Source organism: Neofelis nebulosa, chromosome 16, assembly GCF_028018385.1.
Source record: "Neofelis nebulosa isolate mNeoNeb1 chromosome 16, mNeoNeb1.pri, whole genome shotgun sequence".
Classification (NCBI taxonomy): Eukaryota; Metazoa; Chordata; class Mammalia; order Carnivora; family Felidae; genus Neofelis; species Neofelis nebulosa.
Genome location: NC_080797.1, coordinates 62,084,813 through 62,097,269, shown reverse-complemented (window position 1 = coordinate 62,097,269; position 12,457 = coordinate 62,084,813). Strand labels below are relative to the sequence as shown.

The 12,457-nt window shown below is 35.7% G+C and overlaps 1 protein-coding gene across 4 annotated transcripts in view; it reads left to right on the top strand.

Moving 5' to 3' along the window:
* The window catches only part of SSH2 (slingshot protein phosphatase 2), a 264,730-nt gene that overhangs the window by 96,511 nt on the left and 155,762 nt on the right, over nucleotides 1-12,457 (top strand). For all 4 annotated transcript variants that reach the window (XM_058704062.1, XM_058704059.1, XM_058704058.1 and 1 more), the window contains one exon: nucleotides 8,239-8,282. In XM_058704062.1, the coding sequence (XP_058560045.1) occupies nucleotides 8,239-8,282 (44 nt within the window). The remainder of the gene's footprint in view (nucleotides 1-8,238; nucleotides 8,283-12,457) is intronic.

Below are 12,457 nucleotides of genomic sequence, written 5' to 3'. Positions count from 1 at the left end.
GGAACCTCGATACTGTTTTTCAGAGTGGTTGCATCAGTTGACATTCCTACCAACAGTGCATGAGGGTTCCCTTTTCTACACATCCTTGCTAACATTTATTTCTTATCTTTTTGGTACTAGCCATTCTGACTGGTATGAGGTGATATCTCATTGTGGTTGTGATTTGCAATTCCCTGATGATGAGTGACGTTGAGCATCTTTTCATGTATCTGTTGGTCATCTATAAGTCTTTAGAAAAATGTCTATTCAGGTCCTCTGCCCATTTTTTAATCATATTAGTTTGGAGTGTTAAGTTCTGTGAGTTATTTACGTATTTTGGATATTAACCCCTTATTGGTTATATTATTTACAAATATCTTCTTCCATTCAGGAGGTTGCCTTTTCATTTTGTTGATGATTTCCTTTGCTGTGCAAAAGCCTTTTAGTTTTATATAGTCCCAACTGTTTATTTTTATTTTCCTTGCATTGGATGACATATCTAGAAAAATATTGCTAAGGTTGATGTCTTAGAGATTATTGCCTCTTTTAGGAGTTTTATGGTTTCAGGTCAGGTCTTACATTTAAGTCTTTAATCCATTTTGAAATATTTTTGTGTATGGTGCAGGAAAGCTCTAGTTTCATTATTTTGCATGTAGTTGTTCAGTTTTGCCAATACCATTTATTGAAGGGACTGTCTTTTCCCATTGTATATTGTTGCCTCCTTTGTTGTAGGAGTACATTGAGCATAAAGTGTGGGTTTATTTCGAGGTTATCAGTTCTTTTCCAGTGATCTATGTGTCTGTTTTTATGCCAGTACCATACCGTTTTGATTACTATAGCATTGTAGTATAGTTTGAAATCAGATACTGCTTGATCTCTACCCAATTTTAAGTACTCATCTTGGATTGACAAACCAAGGATATGACCAATAATTTAATGGAGATGAAGCACATAATATATTGAAGTTAGCCCCAAGGCTTATTCCTAATTCTGCCACTTAGTGGTTATGATACCTTGGGCAATATTTATTAATTCATATAATATCTGCTAAGCATATGACTGCCACTATGCAAACACAGTCCTGCCCTTGCAGACTTTCAGTCTAGGAAGGGGGACAATAGACCCTGTTGGAGAGCTAAGTGCCCATCACCACTGATCTCCCTTGTAACTAGCACAGTTACCTTGAGGGAGTAGTAGCTATGTGTATCCCAGACTTTAAAATGTTTTTCCAATTGTTTAAGACAAAGATTTTCAATCTTAACTGTTTGTTAGTTATCTATGAAGCTTTTAAAATGTACAGATTCTGGGGTACCTGGGTGGTTCAGTCAGTTGAGCATCAGACTTCGGCTCAGGTCATGATCTCATGGTCCATGAGTTCGAGCCCCACATCGGGCTCGCTGCTGTTAGTGCAGAGCCTGCTTCAGATCCTCTGTCCCCGTCTCTCTGCCCCTTCCCCACTTGTGCCCCCGCACTCTCAACCAAACGTTAAAAAAATAAATAGAATGTATACATTCTTAGGTCCCACACCTCATGATGTACTGGTAATTGTTTAAAAAACTTTTCTCTGGGTGGGGGCTGACTTGCAGCACTTGCTCATTTTCCTGGTAAATACTCCCACCATGGCCAATTTCACGCTACCAATGTGAGTGTCACAAGATTCCTAAAAATCTAACAACTGGTGGGGCGCCTGGGTGGCGCAGTCGGTTAAGCGTCCGACTTCAGCCAGGTCACGATCTCGCGGTCCGTGAGTTCGAGCCCCGCGTCAGGCTCTGGGCTGATGGCTCCGAGCCTGGAGCCTGTTTCCGATTCTGTGTCTCCCTCTCTCTCTGCCCCTCCCCCGTTCATGCTCTGTCTCTCTCTGTCCAAAAATAAATAAAAAACGTTGAAAAAAAAAAAAATTAAAAAAAATCTAACAACTGGCTCATCATTCACTGCCATGATGATTGTAATATTAATCTAAAAAAGAAAGAAAAAAATGCTGAGGATCTTGTGTTAGAAACACTACTCTGGGGGCAGCTGGGTGGCTCAGTTGGTTGAGCATCTGACTTCAGCTTGGGTCATGATCTCATGGTTTGTGGGTTCAAACCCCATGTCAAACTCAGTGCTGACAACCTGCAACCTGGAGCCTGCTTCAGATCCTGTGTCTCCTTCTCTCTCTCCCTCTCTCTCTCTCTCTCTCTCTCTCTCTGCCCCTCCCCCACTCACGTGTTCTCCCTCTCCCTCCCTCCCTCCCTCCCCCCCCAAAACTAAACTTAAAAAAAAAAAAAAAAGAAACAAAAGAAATACTACTCTGACTTGCTTTTTTGTGTGTGCCAAAAGAAAATTTCCACTCCTTTGGCACTATTTTAAAGTGTTGAAGTCATAGAAAAATGACAGAGGATATTATTTTATTTTAAGTCCTGAAAAAAGAAATGCTTTCTTTTATGGCTCACTCCCTAGCCCCTGACTCTGAATGTAGGTATTAATGTCAGATTCTTAGATTACAGGAAACTTGGTTGTAACAGAAAGATAGACGTGAGTTCAAATCCTAACTATACCATTTATTGGCATCGTGACTTTGAACACGTCCCACTATGGTGCATATTAAATAAAATAACATATAAAGCACTTGAGCCATAGTGATGCTCAATAAATGCTAGTTCTCCTCTGCAGATGTAACTAGTTTTGGCTGTGTGTGCCCCCTAAGAAGTACCAAGGGTATTTTTGTTTTTTCCTTCTCCACATACTTTCACAAAAATTCCCTTAGAAAAATCCACCAAAGAACTGAAAATAATTTGAATTATCTCCCTATTGGTCTGCTCATTTTAGGTATGAGGATAAGAGTGTGAAGCTAGCAATAGGCTAGTAATACACTCCTGGTAAGAGTATAAATCAGCACAACCATCTTGGAAAATAATTTGGCAGTATCTTGTAAATGTTAACCTTTGTTTACTATGTGACCCTGCAATTCCAATCCCTGGTACACTCCTATACATGTAGACCAAAAGACATTTACAAGAATGTTTATAGCGGCATGATTGATGTCACCAAATATTGGAAACAATCTATCTAAGTATTTTACACCAGTAAAAATGAACTATGGCTATATGTAATAAGTAAATGAATCTTGTTAGCATAATACTTAGTGTTAAAAAGCATATTGGGAAGACCACATACATATAATACAATATTTAAAGGTCTCTTTTTAAAATGTGTATTTATTTATTTATTTTGAGAGAGAGTGCTTGTGCACATGAGCAGGGGGACGGGCAGAGAGACAGGATGACAGAGAATCCCAGGCAGGCTCTACACTGTCAGAGCAGAGCCTGATGCAGGGCTCAAACACATTAACTATGAGATCATGACCTGAGCCAAAATCAAAAGTCAGATGGTTAACCAACTGAGCCACCCAGGCTCAGTTTAAAAATTTAAACATTGGGGCCAATTTTTAAATCTCTTAATCAAAACTAAATAATACATTGTTTAAGAATATAGACATGGGGCACCTGGCTGGCTCAGTCTTTGGAGCATGTGACTTTGATCTCAGGGTTGTGAGTTCAAGCCCCACATTGGGTGTAGAGATTACTTAAAAATAAAATCTTGAATACAATGGAATACTACTTGGCAATGAGAAAGAATGAAATCCTGCCATTTGCAGCAACGTGGATGGAACTGAAGGGTATTATGCTAAGTGAAACAAGTTAGAGGAAGAAAGATATCATATGTTTTAACTCCTATGCGGAACTTGAGAAACTTAACAGAAGACCATGGGGGAAGGGAAGGAGAAAAAAATAGTTACAGAGAGGGAGGGAGGCAAACCATAAGAGACTCTTAAATATAGAGAACTGAGGGTTGATGGAGGTGTGGCAGGGGAGAGGGGAAAATGGGTGATGGGCATCAAGGAGGGCACTTGTTGGGATGAGCACTGGGTGTTGTATGTAAGCGATGAATCATGGGAATCTTCCCCCAAAACCAGGAGCACACTGTATACACTGTATGTTAGCCAACGTGACAATAAATTATATTAGAAAATAAAAATAAAAAAATCTTGAAAAAGAATGAATACAGACATGTAATTTAAAAAAACAATGGAATAAAAAAAATAATGAAAAGAGGTAGAACCAATAAAGTAAATTAAGGGACGCCTGGGTGGCTCAGTTGGTTGAACGTCCAACTTCAACTCAGGTCATGATCTCGCGGTCTGTGAGTTCGAGCCCCACTCAGGCTCTGTGCTGACAGCTCAGAGCCTGGAACCTGTTTCGGATTCTGTGTCTCCCTCTCTCTCTGCTCCTCCCCCGCTCATGCTTCATCTCTCTCTCTCTGTCAAAAATAAATAAACATTAAAAAAAATTAAAAAATAAATAAAAATAAAGTAAATTAAAATGAAATTCTAAAAAATGTTCAAATAACATAAAAGAAGACAGAAAAAGAGTAACAAAGGAATAAAAAGGTAGATGACAAACAAAATAAATAGTAACGTTGTAGACCCAAATCTAACTATATCAAATTACATTAAATGTAAATGAACAAAACACTACAATTAAAAGGCAAAGGGGCACCCAGGTGGCTCAGTCGGTTAAGTGTCTCACTTTGGCTCAGGTCATGATCTCATAGTTTGTGAGTTTGTGCCCCACGTTAGGCACTGTGCTGACAGCTTGGAGCATGGAACCTGCTTTGCATTCTGTGTCTCCCTCTCTCTCTGTCCCTTTCACACTTGTGCTCTGCCTCTCTATCTCTCAAAAATAAATAAACATTAAAAAAAAGTTTTTAAGAAAAAATAAAAGGCAAAGATTGTCACAATGAATAAAATAAAAATAAAGCAAGATATAACTATATTTTGTTTATGAGACATTCATTAAAATATAAAGTGATTGAAAAATATGTCTTGCAAACAGAGCATAAATAAGTGAGCATAAATATGCTCAACATAGTGAGCATAAATAAGTCTGTAGTGGCTCTATTAATATCAGATAAAATAGCTTTCAAGACAAAAAATCTTATAGAAAATAAAGCCATCTTGAAAAAGAAGAACCAAGTTAGAGGATTTATATTTCCTTCAAAACGTACTATAAAGTACAGTAATCAGGATAATGTGGTCCTGGCATAAACATTGACAAATAGATCAATGGAACAGAATAAAGAACCCAGAAGTAGAGATCACCTGTACAGTCATTTGATTTTTTACAAAGGAGCCAAGTAATCCATGGGAAAGGAAAGTCATAAACAAATGGTACTTAAAACTGGATATCCATGTGGAAAAATATGAACCTCACTCCTCACCTCTACCTCACATCATATACAAATATTTATTTCAGCATGAGTTATAGACCTTATATATAAAACCATAAAGCTTTTATTTAAAAAATATGGTAGAGTGGCACCTGGATTGCTCAGTCAGTAGAGCGCATGACTCTTGATCTCAGGTTTATGAGTTCAAGCTCCATGTTGGGTGGAGAGATGACTTAAAATTTTTTTTAATCTTAAAAAAAATATGGTAGAGTATTTTTGTGACTAAAGGCTAAGCAAAAGTTTCTAAGGACATGGAAAACAATAACCATTGGAGAAGAAAATTGCTAATTAAACTGTAATTGCTACTTTCATACGTTGTTGATGAGTGTAAAGTGTTAGAATCTCTTTGGGAAAAGGCCTGCACTTTCCTATAAAACTGTGCATGCATCTATCCCATTACCCAGAAGAAACAAAAACATATTTCTACCAAAACCCCACAAAGGAATGCATATAGCAGCTTTATTCATAATGGACAAAAATTCAAACACCCGAAGCATATATATCAATAGGAGATGAATAAACAAACTGGTGAATGCATGGAATCCTCAGGAGTAAAAAGAAATGAACTCCTGTTAAATGCAACATGGATGAATCTTAAAACATAATGCTGCATAAAAGAAGCTTCACACAAGACAGTACATACTATATGATTTTATTTATATGAACAGTGGAATCATATAAGTGGAATCATATGCTATGTACTAATTTGGGAGGAAAAGTTTGTAGAAAAATCAGAAGAGTAGTTGCCTCTAGGAGTAGGTGGTACCAGGTGTTGACTGAGAAGAGGCCCAAGAAAAATTTCTGAAGTGATAAAAATGTTTCATTTCTTGATAGAAGTTTGGGTTACACAGATACATAAATTTTCAAAACTCATTGAATGATGCACTTAAGATTTGTGCATTTCATTGTGTATAAATTTTACCATAAAAGAAAAAAAACTATAATACTGAATTCTAATTAATTATACACATTTAAGGACAAACATACTGATGTCTGTATCCTGCTTTGAAGATGGATTGATGGATGGGCAGAAAAATAATATGTAATAAAGCAAGTATATAAAATATTAATGGTAGAATATATATATATATATATATGTAATGAATATACAGATTCACTACAAGAACTTTCAACCTTTCTGTATGTTTGAATTTTTTTATAGTAGAGTGAGAGCAAGAAAATGATAATTAAAATTCAAGATAGTAGTCACATCAGGAGAAGATAGGAATGGGAGATAGCTAATAAGCACAGAGATGCAAAGGGATTGATACTGTTTTAGCTCTTAAGTGGAATGGTATTCACAGGTATTCATTATCTTATTGCACCTCGTAACTTACATTTATCTTAAATATAACCTTTGTATAATTGTTCATATAATTAAAAATATGATAAGAATATATCAGAAGTTGAGCTTTATTAACCAGTAATAATAATGAAGCACTATTTGAAAAATGAGATTACAGGAAATCATTTCTATTGATTATAGTTCCTTTGGGAGTCAAAATCTAACATTTACATTTGCTTATCTGAATCTTTTCACTTGGTTTCTGGGTTCTGACTATTGACTCTAGAGATAATCAGTTCTTTTCCTGTGACACCTTTCTTTTCAATCCCTAAAGGGAATACTTCTGAACCTAAAACCTCCCCTACAGCAAATAGTTGAGCGCATTATGACATTTAATCTGTCTTCCCTCTTTGCTGTGTTCTTCCCTTTGTGGAAAATAATAGGCATGCCTGAAATCAATAATGAAAATAAAATGGGAATAAAAATTGTAGAGTTTTAAATTATAGTAGCTGCTCAGGAATGGAGACAGAATGATAACAGAGGTGAATGGAGATAGTTCCATAAACTCAAAAATGTAGGTGGCTCATTGGCAGACAGTACACATACTGCTTGAAATTCAGCAAAAGTGAATTTTTTTTTATGTTTGCCAAATAGAGCAAAAGTGACCAAAAAACAAATGTAAAATGTCAGGGAGCAAATTTAAAGAAACATTTAGCGCCTTAGTATTATTATTTCTTACATCTTTTCTCACTTTTCCTTTATGTCAATATTCTTGTGTCCATGAAAATCTATATAATAACTTGTAAGTCCTGACCTAGGCCAGGGAGGGGTAAGCTTTTACAATGTGTTGGGAGGTAGTATTTTTATTAGTTTTAATTCTACTTCACCATGTGAATTTCCTTAAACAACTTATTTATTTCTACTTTCTGGATTTCATTTTCTTCATCTGTAAAATCCATATTTCATTGAGTCTAATTGCCATGTTATAACACCCTCAACTATTTTATGTGCTACTAAGAAAACTAAACATTGTAATTAAACAATGATTCAGTACTTTTTTATTGATTGAAGATACTTATCCTAAGCTGTGTGTGTGTGTGTGTGTGTGTGTGTGTGTGTGTGTGGTAGAATTCATGAGAAATATAGTACCATCAACCTTCTAGAACTTATAAATAAGACAATATACTTAAAGTGTTGAGCAAGGTGCCTGGCACATGATAAATACTCAATAAGTAGTAGCCATTGTGTTGATGGTGATACTGTTGGTGATTTGATCATGAGCATTTTGTGAAGTGGTGCTCATTGTTTAGGTTGTTCTTTGGGGATCAGAATTATTAATAGGTCATCTTGATGAGATTTGCTGATAGTAATCAGAATGCCCACTTATTTTGAATTTGAAGTAACATAACAATAGCATAACATCTTTAGTCGGTTTTCAGAGGTATAGTTCTTTTAATTGTTAGTATTTTGTTATCAATGAAATTTGTTTGTAAAACTATTGTTGAAGTTTCCTCCAGAAATAAATTCTGATACATATCAACCTTCTGGGGTGGTTGAAGTTGCTATTTATGGAGAGAATTCGTTCAAGTGCACAACGTGAATGAGATGCTCCTACATACAAAGCTTAGTAAAATTGCATTGTTGATATTATGATATGAGACCTCAGGTTTTAAATAATTTTTTTATCATTTTTCCTGTTTATGCAGGAGGCAGACAGTGGGGAGGAGGAATGCCGGTCACAGCCCAGGAGGTATGTTTGTTTATTATATTCTATAGCATTTCTGTACTTAATTAAATTAATTTTCTACTTAATTAAATAAACACTAAAAAAAAGAATCCAGTTACCGACTCAAAGATTTAAAATGGCAGATTGTGGGGCGCCTGGGTGGCTCAGTCGGTTAAGCAGCCGACTTCGGCTCAGGTCATGATCTCGCGGTCAGTGAGTTCCAGGCCCGCGTCGGGCTCTGTGCTGACTGCTCAGAGCCTGGAGCCTGTTTCAGATTCTGTGTCTCCCTCTCTCTCTGACCCTCCCCCGTTCATGCTCTGTCTCTCTCTGTCTCAAAAATAAATGTTAAAAAAAATAAATAAAATAAAATAAAATAAAATAAAATAAAATAAAATAAAATAAAATGGCAGATTGTATTATGTTGTATACATGAATCTGATAGAATGTTGTATGTCAATGATACGTACATACATACAATGGTAGATTGCTTTAAGAAAGTGCAGATATGCCAATATTAGCCCAGTTTTGACTCAAGTCTCCAGAACTATCTTGAGTAATAAAAAAGTACGTTTTTATTGCCTTTTAGGACACTATCAACTGAACATTTCAGCCTTCAGTTTTGTACTTAGGTTTGTCATTCATTTTGATAGATAATTTGAATCCTTATAGATTGGTCAGTATTTCACTTCCTAAATACAAAGCTTAAATACAATGAATATAATGAATACTCACGGAGTAGCGGGCATGTGGTTAAAAGGGTACCAATACCTACTGCCATTAAAAGAAAAAAATTATGAGAGATTATTATCTCCTTTAAATGGTTTTATAAAACAACTTTTTTCCACAAGAAATAGTCCTGGTAAGTTCTAAATGTTTATCAAACTTGGGGCACCTGAGTGACTCAATTGGTTAGGTTTCCAACTTCAGCTCCAGTCACAATCTCGCAGTTTGTGGGTTTGAGCCCCACATTGGGCTCGGTGCTGACAGCTCAGAGCCTGGAGCCTGCTTCAGATCTGCTTCTCCCTCTCTCTCTGCCCCTCCCCTGCTCACTCACGTGCACACACGCTCTCTCTCTCTCTCTCTCTCAAAAATAAAACATTAAAAAAATTAAAAGGAAAAATAAAAATAAAAAAAATAAATGTTACCAAACTTGTATCCTCTGAACTCAATCACATGAACCATTCTGCACAATACAGAGAATGGATAATAAGCATGCTCAATGTGGAGAAACTGGCTAAAGGGAATGCTTCCTTAATGATGAATTATCAGGGGTTTGTTGATGTTTACCCCTCTTGTAAACTATAACTTTATATAAAAAGTTTCTTTTCATCAGTAACTGAGGTTTATTGACAATATTTTTCTGTGTTGGTTAGCATAAAAAAAATTGGCTTGAAGCTTAATTTCTTACTTTCTCTTAGGGAAAATCTGACAGTGATGTGTCACTCTTTTGCATAGGGCTAAGGGATACAAACCCAGAAAAAATTTTAGCTGAAATTACCAGAGGCACTACAGAGGCATCATAAGCTTATTCCCATTAGAGTTAAAAAAAGATTCCAAAAGATTCTGAAATTTTCTAGTAGGCCAAATGTAAAGATCTTTGGGTTAATTTTCAGCTTTACGTATCGACTTGGCATCTACTGGGATAATTGTTGTTCCAAAAATTACATAATGATGAGGCAATGCAAGTTTATTCTCATTCACAACACTGAATTGTCAAGCCATTAGGAACCATATAGACCACTGTTTTTAAAGTTGTTGGCAATAAATCATTAATATGACTAGCAGAGGGTTTTTGTAGACTTCTATTAATAAGAAAAAAGATCATTTAAGAAATGATACAAAAAACAGTGTGGAGGTTCCTCAAAAAATTAAAAATAGACCTACGCTATGACCCAGCAGTAACACTGCTAGGAATTTACCCAAAGGATACAGTACTGATGCATAGGGGCACTTGTACCCCAATGTTTATAGTAGCACTCTCAACAATAGCCAAATTATGGAAAGAGTCTAATGTCCATCAACTGATGAATGGATAAAGAAATTGTGGTTTATATACACAATGGAGTACTATGTGGCAAGGAGAAAGAATGAAATATGGCCTTTTGTAGCAACGTGGATGGAACTGGAGAGTGTGATGCTAAGTGAAATAAGCCATACAGAGAAAGACAGATACCATATGGTTTCACTCTTAGGTGGATCCTGAGAAACTTAACAGAAACCCATGGGGGAGGGGAAGGAAAAAAAAAAAAAGAGGTTAGAGGGGGAGAGAGCCAAAGCATAAGAGACTGTTAAAAACTGAGAACAAACTGAGAGTTGTTGGGGGTTGGGAGGGAGGGGAGGGTGGGTGATGGGTATTGAAGAGGGCACCTTTTGGGATGAGCACTGGGTGTTGTATGGAAACCAATTTGACAATAAATTTCATATATTAAAAAAAAGAAATGATACAAATAATAAGAAGAAATGAATGAAATAAGAAATAGAAATAATAAATGAAGAAAAACCTGGTAGGACCCATTTTTAAAAATAAAAATTTACTTGTTTATTGCAATTTCTTACATTCAGTATGTTTCCCAGGCTATTTCTAAATCTAATTGCTTTAGTCTTACTCAAAGAAAAGAAACTTCTTAAGTGCCACTTGAATGCCCCTTATAGCTAGAGGTGTGTAAAAAGTTGATTTTTTTGTATGCTTGACCACTACAGATTATTCTGGCATTCTTCACCACTTACAACAGAATAAACCAGCATTGAGTTAGCATCATTTCACTGAGCATGCCTGAACTCATCTTTACAAGTTTGCAGATTCAATTCTGGTTTGTAGTAGAGAATTGAATAGTGAGCAGCATATTATTAAAACTAATGCAGCTCCAGGTAATAAAAAAAGATGTTGTATTCATTATCTTTTATTTATTTATTTTTATTTTAGAGAGAGAGAGGGAGCACATGTGAGAGGGGTGGGGGGGCAGAGAGAGAGAGAGAGAGAGAGAGAGAGAGAGAGAGAGAGAATCTCCACGCTGAGCATGGAACCTGACATGGGGCTCAATCCCACAACTCTGGGATCATGACCTGAGCTGAAATCAAGAGTCAGACACTCAACCAACTGAGCCTCCCAGGTGCCCCTAATTATCTCTTATTTTATCCAAATGCCATTTATTGGGAAATTCATAAGTTAAAAGTAGTAGTTTAATATAACCAACCCAAACTATGAAGGCTTAAAAACCAGTGTTCACAGACAACAACAAAAACAGATAAATTAAGCTACATCAAAATTTTTGCAAATCATATAGCTGATAAGGAGTCAATGTCCAGAATATATAAAGAACTCTTACAACTCAACCACCACCACCACCACAACAACAAAAACAAAAACAAAAACAACCTGTCTTATTCACCTCAGGCTCCTATAACAAAATACCATAGACTGAGTGGCTTAAACAGAAGGAATTTATTTCTTACAATTCTGGAGGCAGGGAAATCCAAGATCAACGTGCTGGGAGATTCAGTTCCTGGTGAGAGCAGGTCTCACATTTAGGTGTATAATCCATTTTGAGTTTATTTTTGTATATGGTGTAAAAAAAAATTGGTTCAGTTTCATTCTTTTGCATGTAGCTGTCCAGTTTTCCCAATACTATTTATTAAAAAGACTGTCATTTTTTTATTGCATATTCTTTGTCAAAAATTAATTGTATAATTGTAGATTTATTTCTAGACTCTCTTCTGTTCAATTGAACTATGTGTCTTTATGCCAATATTATTACTGTTTTGATTGCTATAGCTTTGTAGTATAGTTTGAAATCAAAGAGCATTATACCTCAGCTTTACTCTTTCTCAAGATTGCTTTGACTATTCAGTCTTCTGTGGCTACACAAATTTTAGGATTACTTGTACTAGTTCTGTGAAAAATTGCCATTGTATTTTGATAGAGATTGTATTAATCTGTAAATTGCTTTGAGTGGTATAGACCTTTTAACAATATTAATTTTTCCAGTCCATAAGCATTGTTTACCTTTCCATTTATTTGTGTCAACTTTAATTTCTTTCATCAATGTCTTACATTTTTCAGAGTATAGGTCTTTTACCTCCTTGGTTAAATTTATTCCTGGGCATTTTATTCTTATTAATACAATTGTAAATGGGATTGTTTTCTTAATTTCACTAATAGTTCATTATTAGTGTATAGAAATGGATCAGATTTATGTATA